Consider the following 18,479-nt stretch of genomic DNA (forward strand, 5'->3'; position numbering starts at 1 on the left):
GTCAAAAACAAAATTGCCCATTTGTCAAAATCAAAATTGCTCATACTTGTGTCTTATATTTTTTTATTTTTGGCTGTAGTTATGTTTTGGGGTTTTAATGATCCTTTCATGTAGAAAGAATTAAAGAAAGAGCATCAATTGTCCTTTTAATTTTTTCGAGTTGTTGAGGCTCAAGTCAAGTCTGTTAATAAAGATATGGTCTTGAGGGCCATCAATAAAACTGGGTACTTTTTCTCAAATCTGATTAGAATTTTGGATGTGTTGGACGCTGACAGGTATTAATGTTATCTTGGTTAGTCCAACTGATGAAGTAATAATGCATTGAAATCTCAGAGTTTTATGGTATCTAATATTTATGGTGAGAGTTGCTTAGCAGGAAGAGAAACATTAGTGTTAGACATAGATTTGTATACTTCGGTTTTTTGGGGAAGACATGGAAATCTTGGGCGAGAGATGGAAATTCAAGGTGAAAGATACTTGCCAGCCAGGGAATTCAGGTTGGGTTTTCCTCACTCTGAAGGTGAAAATCCATATGTTTTGCTTTTCATCAAACAGACTCCCACTAACCAGAGAGACATGATGGCTTCTTTTTAACTTAGAAGGGGATGTCTTGGTATGGTTTCAGGATGTAGGTGGAACTGGAAGTGGTCTCTTCACTAGATTTTGTTTGCTCAACAGCATATAATGATCTCATGGAAAGCTTGGACAAGGTTGAGAATCTTCAACACTCGCTATTTATGAGTCACAATTCAAGGCTCTCTCCAATAGAATTGAAGGGTTGGCAGAGAAGCACAAGCCTGGCCTGCTTTCTAAGTGATTGAACTAGATCTTAGAATTGGGGCTGAATTTTGAAATTTAAGCCCATGGGCTTACAATCTGACCCAAGTTTTTTTGGGTTATTATAATGGGCTAATTTTTAACCCAATCTTGGATATAATAGTAGTATTCAAGCAAATGCAATGGGAATCTTAATCCTACTCACTCAAAATTAAGAAAGCCTGGGGGCATTAAGCCGTCCAGCCGAGATTGAGTGATAGACGGTTCAAAACTTCCTAAAACAAACTTTCAGTTGCCACATCCAAATTATTTAAAATTTCTGCACTGTATTTGGGGAATAATTCTTGGGTATTTCTCTAAACATTAATGATTACTTTATTCAAGAAATAATAATAAAAAAAAAAAAGTTAGAATACAACAAATCGCATTAACATAAACTTTTCTTTGTTTGTCCAGCAGAAAGAAATCTTTCCCAGAAAGTAGATGGAAAATCCAGTAATACCCAAAAAATATTGCTTTTAGAAGAACCTTGGGTTCAGATCTTACACAGGACCCATATAATGTAAAACTTGTGGTTGTCAATGGTCTTGTCTATACGAAGAAGAATAATATACAGAAGATCCAATTCACAATCAAGTATCAGCTTGATGGGCTGTGAGATTTTTTAAAAAAGCATGGACCACACTGATGGCGTAGGCCTTCAAAAGCATACAAAAATAAATACAATAACAACAAATAATGCAGCAGCTAGCAATTTTAGCAAAGCTGCCTTGGTCAGGTCTCTGAGTGAAAAAACAATCAACAATTTGGACACCGTTTACTGCAGTTTTTGTCATTTTTCTCTCTTCCCCTGATAGAGAAATGTGCACAAACACACCTCACAAATTCTGCTCATATGTCCTTTTAGAAGTTGAGGCCTCGTTTGCTTTCACAAACTATCTCATATTATATTATCTTATATCTTTTGATCTTTTACGTTGCTTTTCATTTTCATTGCCCATTTGAGGAAGGCCGTTTTGGACTGAGATTGTGTCATTATGACCTAATTCTTACGCCTCTTCTGTGTTGAAGAGTGGTTGGATTAATTGGCAATCAATGTCTTGACAGATGGATGCAAGTTTTCCATGTAAGCCAATAAATACATTACTTCAATAATGAAAATTTTAAAACTACAAGCTCGTCATTGATTTAAAGAGTAGTGCTATAATTATATAAAAAAAAAAAGAAATTATAAAAAAAAATTTATAAATTGACATAGTTTCATATGATACGTTAGATCTATTTTATAGGGTGTTGTTACTCAATTCCATCATTTTGCCCCCTTAAAGTTACCACTAGTTCAATTGCACCTTTTTTTTTCTTTCAAATATCTTTTAAACATCGTTAAACATTTAAAAAATATAAATAAATACACAAATTCACCAGTAACCACTTCCTTAACCATTAAGAAATAAAATAAAATAAAATACAAGAGCTATCAAAATGAGGGGGCAAAACTAGGGGGCCACTTATCAGTTTTCCTATTTTATAATAAATTAACTTTACAATCTAACGTATTATGTCAAATCACGACAGTTTAAGAGTTTATTTATGTGATATTTCTTTGTAACTAAAATATTTGTCTAATTTAAATTGACATATTGCATCCTCTAATCACAATCTTTTTGTCAAATATCACTTTTCTTGTTGAAACATGACTGTTAAGATGACAAAAGAAAACATAATAATACAATTATTACTGTTGAATCTCAATAATGTGTTACTTTATAGCATTCAATAATTGAGAATATTTTTAGTGAGTTGCATTGTTATTGAATTTCATGAAAATAGATAAAATTGAATTGGAATTGTGAAAATATATAAGTATATTTAAATGTTGTTTGTATATAATTCTTAAGGTGGTTTTTATTTTGGTTTTTATTCAAGTTGTATTAATTGTTGTACTTTTTATTTTCATTAAAATCTAGAAAATAGATTGAATGAAAATTTAAAATAGATTTTTTTTTTCCAATTTAGAGATGTTTGGATTGAAATTTCGATTTTTTAAAAAAAAAAAATTATGAGAAAACATCAACCATTAGCTAGTATTGTTCTTATTGCGTTCTCTCATATGATAGATTTACAACATTTTTCTTGAGTCCTAATCTAAAATAAAATAGAGGAAAATACATAAAATCCTCTCAAACTACCGTCCAATGTGCAATCATCCCCTAAATTATCAACCTTTCCAATTTTCTCCAAACTATAAAATAATTACAACATATTCCTTTTCCCCTTAAAAAGGCAATTTTCCAGTTTTTAAAAAATACTTTCCAGGTTAATATATATTTTTTAATTTTTTAAAATCATTTCACATAGTTTAATTTTTGATTTTTTTTCATAATTTTTTTAATTTTTTTTATGAAGGACATTGATGTTCTTTTTCCATTGACGAGGAAAATTGTAATTTTTAGTTGTTGGAGGGAGTGATTGAAACAATTACGTGCAGTCACTTTTGAAACAATTATTTTATATAATTATTATAATTATTTTAAATTTTTATATAAAATATAATAAATAATTTAATTTTTTAAATTATAAAATAAAAATTATATTATAATAATATTTTATTCACTTTCTAACAAAATATTTTAACTCCAGTTAATTTCGAATAGGATGGTAGTTGAAAGTCCAAATTAAAACTTTTTTAATCCCGCAACTGCTCAAACATTTTAAGAAGATCTCCGTTGCGGATTAGTATTACATTCACATAGACCTCGTGATGACGACGAGAAGTCGCGCCTCAAGCCGATGAGCGTTGTTGAAATCTCTATTTCATTTTCGCTTTTTTCGTAGTTTTAAGTTTTTCCCAGAAAAAAAAAGAAAAACGTATAGAAAGTATAAAACCAAAGTAGGAGTGACGGTCCCAGTTTGGTGAGATTTTTTTTCCTTTTTGTTTTCACTTTCTCATTCCCTCTGTTTCTCCTTCAGATTCAGAGTCTTCTCTGCCTCTCTCAGAGGCTTGTAGTATTATCAGGTAACCCTCGCAACATTTTCAGTTGACCCAGAAGAAATCCACTACTTCTCTCCTTTCTAATCTCTATTATTGTGTAAATATCATTTCATTCCCCAAATATCATTTTAAACCTTCCTGCATTTCAGCTTCCGTGGAGGATTTTGTTGAACAGTCCGTCCTGGAACTCACAGTTCAGGTCTATCCTTTGAGTCTCAACTTGTCCTTTTGTAATTCTTTGACGTTTTGGTTAGTTAGAGCTCCGTTCTAGTCGATATTCTTCGAATATTGGCCTCTGCTAAATTCGCCGAAATAAAGTGTTTTCTTCAGTGTCTTTGGAGATTTAACAAGTGGGTAGAAGGTAATATTTGCCAGATCTTCATTTTTGTTTCCTTTCTGATCCTTCAGCCTTTTATATCTGTTTTATGCAGGGTGGTTTAAAAGTTCGGATAATTGGTGTTTTCATAGTTATGCAAGTGTATGATGTGCTAGTGGCAATAATTTCATGAACCAGTTTGAGATCTGTTTTTTTTTTTCTTTTTTTTTTTCAATTTTTTTTTTGCTTCTTTGTTCTTTCTCTTGAGATTTACGAAGTTACAGTTTTGTTGTTGCCTTATTTTAACAATGGCCTTATGGCTGAAGTTGGATCCTCAAGCATCGGAGTTGTGGTGAGTTATGGATAACAAGACTAAAGAGTAATTCCATCTTTTTTAATAACAAAATGATATTCTAATATATTTTATTATTATTAAAAAAGATGGAATTAGGGCCTGTGGATTAGGGCCTGTGCACTCCCTGGTTTAGTCGGGATACTGTTCTGGACAACCGGTGCCCATAAAAAAAAAGATATTTTAATATTTAAATATAAAACATTATGTAGGGTCTAATTGGTTCTTACACAACATATAACATGTATCATTGTCCAAAGGCGGGTGTGTTTGTTACAAGAATTAAATAGGAATTGCATTTTTGGAGGTAAAGTTTTGCATTTTATTTTTATTTGTTGCATTACAAAGTCCAAATTTTCTGGAAGATTTGAAATGTTACTTGCGTAAAAAATTGCAGAGAGGATGTTTATTAGTGTCATTGGTTTGTACTTCTTGTGGATTATTGGAACATCTTCATGGCGCTAGTTCCAAATTTTGTCCAATTGAATAACTAAACTGGAAGTGGTTGATTTTTTTGTGGGGGTAACTATTTTAGTTCTTTTAACTGTTTGAGTTTACTTTTGAGATGTGTCCCAGTTTGTGTTTGCATGTTGTTGAGTGGCAGAAAGATGGCTGATAAGATAGTTGATGAAAGACATTTTAATTTTCATGTTTTCCATTCTTAGTAATTTCATTAGACCAGTTGTAAAAAATGAAGGTTCAGCAATGACAATGGGCATCCTGTTTTTGTTTTGGTTTCATCATGGTGGCGTATGTATCCACTTATTTACAACTTTCATACTTGGAGAACTATACAACTTCAAATGCTCCATGTATATATCCACAGATTACTGATTTTAAAAAAATGTATCCACAGACTTGCAACTTTCATAGTTGGAGACTATACAACTTTAAATGCACCATATTGGGATCAATACAATTTTGTCATTTGAAGAAAACTTGTTTCTATGCAGGAAAAATCACGATGATTTATGTTTACACTTTCAGGGGTTTATAGTGTGCTGATCCAAGTAGTTCTACTTAATATTTCCAGGTGAAAACCGCCTCAATTTAGCAGATATTTAGATATACATGCCAAAATCTCGGCCCCAATGATCTAGATACCCTTGGCTGCAGTCAGGGAGAAAATGAGCTATCTGATGAAATGTGGTTGGCCTGCATTCAGTAGAAATGAAGACTATACAGGTTCTGCTGATCTACCACTTTACAAGTGTACTCTCTGGACTTTAGCATGGAAATCTCTTTCTTTTTGTTTTTAATTCTTTTATGAATATCGAGTTGTCGATTTTCTACCCCAGATCTCATACAGCCTTCCCAAATCATGATATACACAAACCATTACTTGTAGCACATTCCCAAATCTCATTTTCATTACCTGTTCTACCACTTCATAGTTCAGATTATCTTGTGAAGTAACATTTTTTTATAAGTGATTATGTTGTCAAATAACACCACTACCCTTTAGCTTTTAACAAGTAATGTGCAATTCTGAATCTACAGTCAAGCATTTGTGATACTGTATTATGATCAACTATAATGGTTGATTTGATGTCACCCCTACTTCCAAATTATTGTCCCCTACAGTCACCAACAGTGTTGGTAAAAGTGCGCTTAAGTGCAAAGACCGAAGAGCTTTGCTTACCAAAAGCGAAGCACATCTACAAAAGCATGCATTAACCATGCTTATTGGCTCTTTATTTTATAATGAGGTTAAAGCACAAATAACACACTTTTGCTGTAATTACAGTTTTAACTATTGTTGTTTGTCTAGACCATTAATTTATATGAAGTAGATGAGAAAGAGGATGAGGTTACAAATCTTTTGATGATAATGATGATGGTCCTATGCTTGATGATGAGAATGATTATATACTTTAGAATTTCACGGTATTGCTTATTTTAGCATAGAAGTCTTGCAATTCTTGTGTTTTTGGGTCATTGCCTTTTGGCTATACTTTGATTCTACCATATACATTATTTTGATTATGGCTATTGAATATCGTGGTTGTGTATATTTGTAAAACAGAAGAAAATTATGTAAAAGGTTATGTTGAAATTTATGTAATTAGTTGGGCGCTTGATTGACATGTTGCATAATATGCTGATAAAATATCATGTTGCATGATACTCTAGGAAATTGAGTTACTAGGGTAAATGTATTACTGTCCTGCTCTTAAACCTTTTTTTTTATTGTATTTATCAATATTTTGTTATTATACACTATTTTTTAAATGTAACTCTACTTTAATCAGGTGTGGGCATGCACTTATGCTCTGAGTCTGTGCTTGGGTTCTGGGCGGCATTTACACTTGAAGCGTGCTTGGCACTTTCACCAATACTGGCCACCAACAAAACACTAAACACCAATGTGGCTTTTATATACACATATGATAAATGGATTAGATAATAACTTAGATAAGTTGGGTATTAATAGCAAGTAATATATCTATGGATTTCAATTAAGCATTATGGTCTTATAGTCTTATATATATAACCATGTACTTTTTGCACACATAGTTATGGTAGAGAAGAAATTATGGTGAGCATTTTTACTTATTTTAAGAAGCCAAAATAATTAACTTATGTTCTCCAAAACCAAAGTAGATATACTGTCCTTTCTTTTCAATACTAATAGTGGTGCATTTCTGCTAGCTGCAGCATTTGTGATATCTCGTCACTAAATGAAGTGAACTTCTATGGAGTCACAGAGCACACAAGAAATACACTCCTCAACCCAAGTTTCACATGAGTCCCAAGGTGAACAACCAAACAACCACAAAACTGAGGCTCCTGTCACAGACTCAGGTTCAGTATCTGCTTCGAGCAATGATAGCAAAAAGGTTTCACGCCAAGATATTGAACTTGTAAGAAAACCCTTTCCCTTTTTTTCATTCTAATTATCTTACCAAGGAAAAAAAGAGATTTCAACTAATGTTTTTCTTATATTTATGTGGATAATTATACAAAATGGCTGCTGTAGGTCCAGAATCTTATAGAGCGATGTCTACAATTATATATGAATAGAGATGAGGTGGTTAAGACCCTCTTGACTCGTGCAAGGATAGATCCTGGATTTACAACTCTTGGTAGGTATCCCATTTGTTAGTCTTTGACCTGCTGTTTGTATGTTGTATTAAAAATTTGTTAATTCTGGTTGGTTGGTGGTGACAATACTCTAATGGTTGATGCTCAGAAAAAAAATAATTGAATGCTTGATGAAGTGGAAAACTGAAAAGAGAAGTTTTTAGTTTTTTTTTTTAAATTTCTTTATCACATATCATTATCTGTATTTGTGAATCTATTTCGTTAATACGAGATTGACCTTCAAAGTAATCAAAATATGTTTTTGAAGCTCCTTAATCTATAGCATTGCTCTTTATTTATATATTTGTTTTTTATTCAGTATGGCAGAAGTTGGAAGAAGAAAATGCTGATTTTTTCAGGGCCTATTATATACGGCTAAAATTGAAAAAACAAATCCTCCTCTTCAATCATCTGCTCGAGCATCAGTATCATCTGATGAAGTATCCCGTACCTCCAAAGGTTCCTTTGGCCCCAATACAAAATGGAATTCATCCCATGCCTGGTAAGTCTTCACCCTACACTGTTATGGTTGTTAAACAGAAATAATTACTTGTTATGTACATGGGTAATAGGTAGTTTATTGATAATCTGTTGTTAGTTATTAATTAGGAATAAGAGGTTGGATTCATAATTATCATTTTAGATTGAGGTTATCCTTTGACTTTCATCAATCTAGAACTCTTTTAGGATATAGGTATGGTAGTTGATTTCTTCTAAATCTTCTTTGTTAGCCTTTATAAGGTATTTAACGTGAATGATAAATGAGTAGTGAAGAAATGAGTAGCGAAGAAACTCATTATCAAACTGTCTCTCTCTGTTTGGGAGGTCAGTTTTCCATGAATTAAACTAATTTAGAAGGTATTTGGTTCCTTCGCAGAAACTGTAAGTTCCTTGTTACGTTTGCACGGAACAATTGGTATCATAGCAAATGTAATGGACCACCAGCATGGTTCTTGTCGTGAAGCCAAGCATCAAATGTTGGACAAAAATACAAGAAATATACTTGAGTATTATGCTAGAGGTAGATTTAATTAGGGATCAAAGACAGGAACAAATACAACATTTTCATTTCCAATCGACTGGGCCATACAGCTTCTTTCCCTTCTATGGAAATTCTAGTTCTAATGAGACAGATATTGAGATGTTCATGTCTCCTAGATTCACAGATAAATTGAAATTATCTAATGATGAATGGCTGTCTGTATCAGAAACTTTTATTTTCGCAGAACCTACAAGTGCCCCCACCACTTTCGAGATCCATCCTCCTATACTGGTGTAGGTTTCAATTTCAAAAGGAAAATCAGGTTCACCTGCTTACAGATTAATAAAGAAGCAATGTGCCATCCTAATTTCCCTTGTGGAGCATGACTTAATGGCTTATGCCCAAATTGTTCTGCCATGGCAACTACTGTGACGGCAAAGGCCACTCCTGCTAAGGAAAAGATTGTCCCCAAAGCCAAAGATCGAGATGGCCAAGATAGAGAGGACATCGGAGGTGCCTCCAGGGAAGGAAGCCTCGGCTTCCAAGGCAGTCAAGAAAGATACGAAGCTCTAGAGCATGAAGTCACTGGTGAAGAAGGCTATAGCCAAGAAGCAGAATTAAGGAGCTGGACATGCAGTGGGAGTGTTTGATCTGTTAGTAGAAATGGATCCATACTTAATCGAACAAGAATTATGGAACTGGAAAAGCAGTCGGAGTGTTTGATCCAATTAATGGGAGGAGATAGTGCCTGCCTGTAGTGATGGAGCCATACATATCAGTGTGCTTGATAACAGGGCTTCTGGATGAAGTCGCTGGTGAAGAAGGCTATAGCTAAGAAGCAGAATTAAAGAGCTGGACAAGCAGTGGGGGTGTTTGATCTCTTAGTAGTAATGCATCCATACTTAACGAACAAGAAATATGGAACTGGACAAGCAGTCGGAGTGTTTGATCCAAATAATGGGAGGAGATAGGTGCCTGCCTGTAGCGATGGAGCCATACATATCGGAGTGCTTGACAACAGGGCTTCTGGATGTAGAGATTTCTCCAACTCATCTTCTAGAACTTTTTGATATTTCATCTTTTTCATAGTGGGAAAATCACTACAAGTTTGAGGAAGAACTGAAAAAAAGGAAAAAGAAGATGAAGCCAGGATTCTACCTTTGAATACAAGGGTGTTATTAAAGGGTAGGAATGTTATGTGCATGAATAATAGGTAACCTGTCTGATAAGTTGATCAGTTGTTTTTAGTTAGGAATGAGGGTCTAGATTAGTAACTATTATTTTATATTGAGGTTATCATTTGACCTTCATTAATTTTAGGACTCTTTAAGACAATAGGTGTAGCAGTTTATTTCATCTAGATCTTTAAGCCTTTATAAGGTATTGATGAGAATAATAAAAGGGTAGTGAATAAACTTGTTATCAAACAGTCTTCATATGTTTGGGATGGCAGTTTTCCTCGAATTAAACCAATTTAGGAGGTATTTTTTTCCCTCAAATAAACTATACTTTCTTTGTTAGTCTACACGTAACATTAGAATTCCTATAAGTTAGCGTAAATGCATAGAGTGAGTTTTTGGACCATTTCTTTTTTTTTTTTTTTTTGATAAGTAAGAGAAACTTTATTGATGTGAATGAAATAGGCATGTACCAAGTACACATGAAGTATACAAAAGAACACCTAAATAATTCTAAGAGCGATGAACTAAGGACAAGAATTCATGAATATCATCCCCGTTTAATACAATAGCGGAAAACCAAAGCAATAAAGAATGTAGAAAAAAATTCTTCAGCTCCACCTTTGTTCGTTCCTTGTCTTCAAAACAGTGCGCATTCCTTTCCGTCCAAATACACCACATGATACACAACGGAATCATCCTCCAAACTGCTGCCACTTGATGACTGCCCTGCAATTTTCTCCAATAACCCATCAAATCCACCACCCTTCATAGGCATTACCCAAGCAACACCAACCCTTCGAAAGATCTCATCCCACAACCCTCTTGCTACGTCACAATGTAGTAAAATATGATCTACCGATTCTCCATTCTTTTTACACATGTAACACCAATACAACACTACACATCCTCTCTTCCTCAAGTTGTCCGTGGTCAAGATCTTCCCAAGAGCGGCATTCCAAACAGAGAAAGCAACTCTAGAGGGCACACGAGACCTCCAAATGTTCTTCCAAGGGAATGGGGTGTGATCCTGTGTAATCAAGAGTTTATAATACGCTTTTACTGTACATTTCTTGTGATCCTGAAACCTTCATTTCAAGCTATTATGTTGTACCATAGTAGTCCCCAAGGAGTGTAATAGGCTGAAAAAGTCTGAAACCATAGATAATTCCCAGTCATGAAAATCCCTATTAAACAGAATATTCCACTGATGCGAACCATGAGCAGATAACCGCACATCTGCCATTGAAGCCTCCCTATTAACTGCAATACGATATAAAGCCGAAAAAACCCTTTCCAATGCATGATCTCCACACCACACGTCCCGCCAAAAATTGATTCTGTTGCCCTCACCTGCGACAAAGCGAATATGATTTACAAAGCTTGTCCACCCCTTCTTTATAAACTTCCATAGCCCCACTCCATAACCCCCTCTCACTTCTTTGGAACACCAACCACCCCAAGCAACACCATATCTAGCATCTATAGTTTCCTTCCACAATGATCCCCCTTCCAAATGATATCTCCAAAGCCATTTCCTCAATAATGCTTTATTAAAAGTTCTCAAATTACAAACACCCAACCCCCCATTTACAACTAGGGCACATACTGTCTTCCAATTAACCAAATGAAATTTCTTCTCATCCCTTATGCCTTCCCATAAAAAAGTCTTAAAAAGTTTCTCAATCCTATTCACTATCCCTGCAGGCATAGGAAAGAGATAAAAAATAAGTGGGAAGGTTAGTGAGGGTGCTCTTGATAAGAGTGAGACGACCCCCTTTCCATAAATACACCATTTTCCATCCAGCTAACCTTTTCTCTATCTTCTCTACCACCCCATCCCATGTTGCTCTACTCTTGAAAGTTGCACCTAACAGAAGGCCCAAATATTTCATTGGGAAAGAGGACATACTGCAATCCAAAAGACTTGCTAGACTGCGTATATTACGAACCACACCCACCGGAACCATCTAAGACTTGCCAAGGTTCACCTTAAGCCCTGACACTGCTTCAAAACAAAGTAATAATGCACGTAAAGTTTGGACCTGACTCCTATTCGCTTCACAGAAAATCAGAGTGTCATCTGCGAAAAGGAGATGTGAAATGATACAAGGGCTACCAGAGCCATTTTCCACCTGAAAACTAGATAAAAAACCCCCACCAACAGTAGCATGCGCCATCCTACTCAATGCCTCCATAACTATGACAAATAGAAGAGGAGATAACGGATCACCCTGTCACAAACCCCTCGAGCTATAAAAAAAACCAGCAGGAGTGCCGTTAACTAGCACTGAGAAACGGGCCGTTGAAATACAATGACGCATCCAAGAAATCCACCTATCTCCAAAACCACACCTCTTAAGTAAGTACAAAAGGAATTTCCAGTTTACATGATCATAAGCCTTTTCCATGTCAAGCTTGCAAAGAATACCTGGACTTTCCTCTCGCAATCTAGCATCTAGGCTCTCATTTGCTATGAGCACCGAATCGAGTATATGTCTCCCGCAAATAAAAGCATTCTGAGGTTTGGAAATAATATCCAACACTGGACTAAGCTGGTTAGCAAGAACCTTTGAAATAATCTTATAGACACTACTAACCAAACTTATTGGACGAAAATTCTCAATACTCGAAGCCCCGTGTTTCTTGGGAATGAGCGCAATGAAAGTCGCGTTAAGTGATTTTTCAAACTTCTGAAAAGCGTGAAATTCACTGAACACCCGCAAGACATCACCTTTCACCACATCCCAACAAGTTTGGAAGAAACCCATTGAGAAACCATCCAGACCCGGCGCTTTGTCCTTAGCCATACTAAAGATGACCTTGAAAATCTCATCTTCATCAAAAGGTCTCTCCAAGATACTCACATGTTGCGGATCAATTGCCTCAAATGATAAGGCATCAAGCTTCGGCCTCCAAGTTACCGATTCGGTAAGAAGAGTCTCATAATAATGTGCAATATGACTTTCTAGTTCAGCGGGAGAGGATAGCACATGAGCACCTGAATGAAGCGACTCGATCGCATTGTTACGCCGATGTGAATTAGCCACTTTGTGAAAGAACTTCGTACACCTATCACCCTCTTTCAACCAAAGAGCTCTGGATTTTTGACGCCATGACGTCTCCTCTAACAACAAAACCCTTTCCAACTCTGTCACAACCGTGGCTTTCCTCAATAACTCCTCCTCTGAGGCCCCACCCAATAATTCCTTACCCTCTAACTCCTGCAATTCCTCCAACAAAGTGGACTTTTGATTGTCAGTGTGACAAAAAACTTCCAAGTTCCACTTCTTCAGATCTTGTTTTAGAGCCTTCAGCTTACCTGTAAGAATGAAACTTGGAGTGCCACTAAACTGGTACGATGCCCACCAAGTACGCACCAACTCTACAAACCCATTCACTTTAAGCCACATATTCTCAAACTTCAAATACCGACGACCCCTGTGAATGCCCCCACAATCTAGGAGAATGGAAAAATGGTCTGAACTGACTCGAGCTAACCTTTTTTGACTGAATACTGGATAGTGGGTTTCCCATAACGGTGAGACAAGGAATCTATCCAATTTCGACCAAACACGGCCATTAGACCATGTATACTCGCCACCCACCAAGGGAAGGTCCATAAGATCCAGATCAAAGATGAACTCAGAGAATTCCGCCATGGCCCGAGTGTGCCGATGATGCCCCGATCGTTCACTAGAAAAACGAGTAGTGTTAAAATCACCCCCCATACACCACGGCACATCCCATAAAGAGTATATTCCCGCCAACTCCTCGTACAACCTTCGCCTATCTCTATCCATGTTGGGACCATAGGACCCTGCAAAAGCCCAATCCCACCCATCCCTCACATTTTTGAATAACATCAAAACCGAAAGCTCACCAACACACTCCTCAATCGCCTCAACCACTCTTTTGTCCCACATTAATAACACTCCACCTGATGCTCCCTGAGAGGCCAAATAGGACCAACCCACATATGAACATCCCTGTATACTACGCACCAATCTTCTATCAATAAAACCCAACTTGTTTCTTGCAAACATATCACATCACCCTTCCACAACCTCAATAAAGCTTTGATACGAAGACATTTATTGCTATCATTGAGACCCCGTACGTTCCATGATACAATCTTAGGCTTCATTAAACTTAGCTTACCCCTCCCTTTCGGTCTAACCCTTCTGCTACTCCCATCCTTAACATCATAATTGATGGAGCAAGTTAAACGTTTAAGTTCCCTGTCTTGTTTTGTAGCTGATTTCGAACGACTAGCTTCAATAGCCACAAGAAGGGCCATAAATTGTTCCTCATAACCTCCAAAAGAGACCCCAAAGATATTTTGTAACTCCTCAACCTTTTAAAAAATCCAATACGACAAGCAACTCCCATAATCAAAACTGGGAGGGAGTGCACACAGAGGAGTAAGAGCCCCCTCCTCACCAACACTGTTATTGGGAATCAGAAGCAGTTCCGAGCCACCCAAACTATTTGGTTCACCACTTGAAGCCATATTTTAAAGAGGAATACCATCCCCAGAATTTATCCCACCAAGAACACTGAACTCCATTGGTGTGGAACCAAACGGAGAGTCAGACTGCACCTGCATAGCCTTACCCAGAAATGAAATCCCACTTTTCGGCAAAACAGACTGCACCTGCACAGTCTCAGAGCCTTCAACCACCACGCACGGCTCTGAATGCCCATTCTCCAACGACGCGAAAACATTTCTCAAGCTCTCCTACATTAACGGCTCCACCACAATCTCCCCCTCCTCTAAATCCTCCCGTCGGAGTACCTTTACTGGCTCACCAGGGTGGTCGACGGAGGTCGTCGGCAGTTTCTGTGCCGATAGAGTTGCCGGTAAGGTGCTTATCGGCGCCACAGGAGCTTGACGTAGTTCCTGACCCGAAATCTCGGACCCGAAAGCCTGACCCGATAACTCGGTTGCCACTGCCCTCCAGAACTTCTTTGGGCCTGAGGCCTGACCCGTTCCATGGCCCAACACAAAACCCGTAGGACAAGGCCCACTCTTACGGCCCACATCATGTTTCAGCTCAACGTTGCCCTTAATGCAGCGTTTTAGATAACTGATTTCGTCTAACACGATGCCCACTTTCTCCTCCAAGCCAACTAGCATCCTCCAGACAATTTCCTCATTTAACCCCAACAGTCTGCTGTCTTCTCCACCATACCGCTACACATCCTCTGAACTGATTGCGCCTGGCACCACGTCTCTCACAGCACGAGGCAGTACCTTCTTCATTAGGAGCACCTCACTGTAAGACCTTGCACCTCCTGCCCACGACGATGGAGCACCACCATCTCCTCTGTTCTTCTTTGCAAAAACTGCCTAGGATGTACTCGTGCTCGAAACAGAGGATGAGAAAAGCTCTATTAAAGTATCTCCAAAGTTCCTCCACCCCTCCCCCTTCCTCCCTTCCGGAATCACAAGCAAACCTCTCCTCTTATCACGACCAAATTCTAAGTGGGAGATGAAACTGCCATTGTGATTATGTCCATTCCTCACTATTAACACAGTGTCTCCTTTTCTATGAGTTCTCAAAAACTCATGAGAGCCCAGTGTTACTGCACATTCCTTCACCATAGAACCCAACCAACCCAGTGTTTCAAAATCTACAGAAATGTATTTCACTACACGGCGACTACTTTCTATAATCCTCCACCACCTTGCATTCTCCTTTCTGAACTCAAAAAGCTTCTGGTCAATGAAAACCTCATTGCACAACCCCATCTAAACCAACCCACAAACGATACAACCCTAATGTTTTAGTGATACGCTAATCTCATCATGAAGGAAAAGCCATTAACGAATCACTACCAACAGTAAGGAAAAAACCACAACAAAAACTGAAACTGTACGGAGAGAAAATAAAGTAGAGAGAGAGTCAGCCAAAACTTGATCTTTTTGGACCATTTCTGTGTGTCCACTTAACAAAATTTTTGAAATGTTGGTTGATGAATATCCAACTCCATTTTCTAACAAGTTCCTATTAAGGTGGATGTTGCATTACAGCTATCCTCTACCAATAATAGTTCATGAAAGCTTCTTTCCTTTACAGGAAACTTTGTAGGGTTAGCGTCTCTTTTTGTTTGTATATTTCCTGGATCTTTGGTGGATAAGAGGGGGATTGCATTGGGTTTTCTTTTTCTTCTTATGGAATTGTGCTCACTTAAGAGTTTTGGGTGAAAAACTTCCATTGGCTTTGGAAGGGTATTTCTCATGATTTCGTAAGGAGCGCTCTCATTAATGGAAACTCAGTGGTGGCTAATGGTTATAAGCAAGACTTGTGTGATATGACATTTTTATTTGTCATTGTTATAACGCCACTTGTGTGCAGTGCAGTTAACAACTTACCGATGGGATACCCTGTCCTACAGCAACCTTCCATTCCAGCTGCAGGTCAACCTCATCTCAACCCGATGGGCTGTGGAATTTCAAGCTGTCACGTGGTTAATGGAGTCCCTGCTCCAAGCAATTTTCATCCCATTCGGATGAATTCTGGGAATGAGTGAGTACTTTTCTCTATTCATATTGTCTAACAGTGATTTGCTATTCAAGTAATGGCACTGACTGTAGTTGGTCTATGTATTTTAGTTTGTTTGTGTTCTTTGTCTTTGATTATTATTGCATTACTTATTTGAATTTCAAATGGTTTGACCATAAACTATGAGTTGTTTGCATGTGTATGTTCTCATGGTAAATGGTCTTGTTTACATCTGCCTCCATATTGGCACTCAGTATGCTTTGATGACTATCTCGTCTATGTTAAAACCTAATTTGATCAATGAAAATTGAATCTCAGTTTTCCTTCTTTCTAGCCAAGTATTTTACTGTTATGGAGATTATGTTAATGGCAATTGCTTTTGTTCTTGTTGAAGTATGGTGATGGAGAGCAGTACTGCTGATGTGACTCCCATTGTTCCCCCAAATGGCACCATGTCATCCATGTCAGAGATGGCTGTGAGTCCTACATCAGTGGCATCAAGTGGCCATTTCCCCTTTACCACATCAGAAATATCAGGAATTGGGGTAGATGCATCAGCGCTTGATACAGCATTTACATCAGATGTGGCAAGTTCAGTAGGATTGCAACTTGCGCCAGATGGTGGAGCTGGAAATTCCAGGGATTCTCTGAGATCGCTGGATCAGATACCGTGGAGTTTCAGTTTATCAGATCTAACAGCTGATTTATCAAACTTGGGAGGTAATTCATAGCTCGACTTTATTAGTCAAGGGATATGCACCATCTTTTGAGAAAATTCAAAAGTTGAGTATATGACTGCTACAGCAGACATGTCTGTGGTTGCACATACAAATTAAAAGAATTTATAAGTTGAAAATGAAGTAAAATAAGAGGAATGCAATGAAGTTTTTCCTAAAAGAAAACAGGGAGTATACGTATTAATATAGAGATTCCTGATATAATATGGCATCTGCACTATTCTTCTCGTGAGGAGCAGTGGTACTGATTCGTACAAGTTTTCAAATTGCTTCTTGCTACCAGCTCATAAACAATATAATATCTTTTGTATACAATAATAGTTCTGTTATTATGGCAAAAAAATTCAGACACTAAAAGCTGTCCCAAAGGATTCTGGCACCACAGAATGCTACATGCATGAATGGATATGCTATCATTTAGGTCTAAGCACTACATACAGATTAAATCATAATGTCTTTCGGAATCTTCAGGCTTTTGCTAATGCATTGCCTTCAAAATCCTTTGCAGACTTGGGAGCCTTGGGAAATTATCCTGGTTCCCCCTTTTTGCCATCTGATTCAGAGCTTTTGCTTGATTCTCCTGAGCAGGAGGATATAGGTAATGGAAATTGCTTATCTTGGTTTTGATGTCAATTCATAATGGTGTTGGTTATTAGTAATTGGCAAATGTGATGCAAATTATCCATTTCAAAATACATAGATATCTATAGGACAATCAGATAGAACTCAAGCACTAGAGGTGAAAAATGGTGTATTGATCCTCTGAAATATCCAGTATCCATGCAAGAAAAGGAAAAATATCATTGTAGCAGCATTAACATGTTTCGACCATTGGCATGGTATCGTAATATATTCTACATCTGAGTACCTTATTTTTTTGAGTTCGATTTATGGGCATTAACAGTCAATTGTCTGATGTAGGTGTCCAAATGTACCTCAAGATTTTTTTTTTTTTTACAATTTCCATGATTAAAATTTGAAGTGTTTCATCTGTGCTGGCTCATCATATGCTTATTGCTTGACCTCATTTCAGTGGAGGAGTTCTTTGTTGATTCTGTACCTGGACCATCATGCTCTCCATCAGATGAAGAGAAACCTTAGAGAAAGGCGAGTCACATCTGGTTTTGCTTTATATTGGTGATGATAGGATAACATTAAAGCAATAAATAAGAATTCTTCTTCAGGTTTCTCAGCATGTTGGGATCTTCTTGTTAACGTATTTGAACATCGTACTATGTATTCTGCATTAATTTGCAGCTGGTAAAGCAATCATGCCAATGGAAGTTATAAATTTTCTATTAATAAGTTTTTCAGAAAACATTATGATCTAGGAAGTGGACTGTGTTGTCTGTAATTTCTTGTGTTGGCTACATTGATGTGAACTTTCCTATTTAAGCGATAGCGTAGCATTGCTGATGTATCCGTTTTTTTGAGTATAAGAATTCTATCCATTGCCTGGTAAGTCCTTTTCCATTTCCCGTCTGATTTGCTTTTGTTTACTTTCCTTTCGGTTGTAGTTCCTCTTAAACCATAGACAAAGATCAAGGTACAC

General features: G+C 37.1%; 1 protein-coding gene across 2 annotated transcripts; it reads left to right on the forward strand.

Annotated features, from left to right (window-relative positions):
- Positions 1 to 3,499: 3,499 nt before the first annotated feature.
- Positions 3,500 to 18,184, forward strand: LOC121245923. Of its 2 annotated transcripts, XM_041143840.1 has the most exons (10): positions 3,500 to 4,130; positions 5,425 to 5,470; positions 5,554 to 5,622; positions 7,096 to 7,301; positions 7,418 to 7,523; positions 7,841 to 8,023; positions 16,049 to 16,214; positions 16,585 to 16,910; positions 17,436 to 17,525; positions 17,961 to 18,184. In XM_041143840.1, exons 4-10 carry the CDS (start codon positions 7,134 to 7,136, stop codon positions 18,026 to 18,028), a joined length of 1,107 nt encoding a protein of 368 aa, XP_040999774.1. In that variant the 5' UTR covers positions 3,500 to 4,130; positions 5,425 to 5,470; positions 5,554 to 5,622; positions 7,096 to 7,133; the 3' UTR covers positions 18,029 to 18,184. The 2 variants fall into 2 exon arrangements, with proteins under 2 accessions (XP_040999774.1, XP_040999773.1); XM_041143839.1 differs by lacking the exon at positions 5,425 to 5,470 and having other exon boundaries at positions 5,471 to 5,622.
- Positions 18,185 to 18,479: the final 295 nt, after the last annotated feature.

Source organism: Juglans microcarpa x Juglans regia, chromosome 1S (assembly GCF_004785595.1).
Source record: "Juglans microcarpa x Juglans regia isolate MS1-56 chromosome 1S, Jm3101_v1.0, whole genome shotgun sequence".
In the NCBI taxonomy this organism is placed as follows: domain Eukaryota; kingdom Viridiplantae; phylum Streptophyta; class Magnoliopsida; order Fagales; family Juglandaceae; genus Juglans; species Juglans microcarpa x Juglans regia.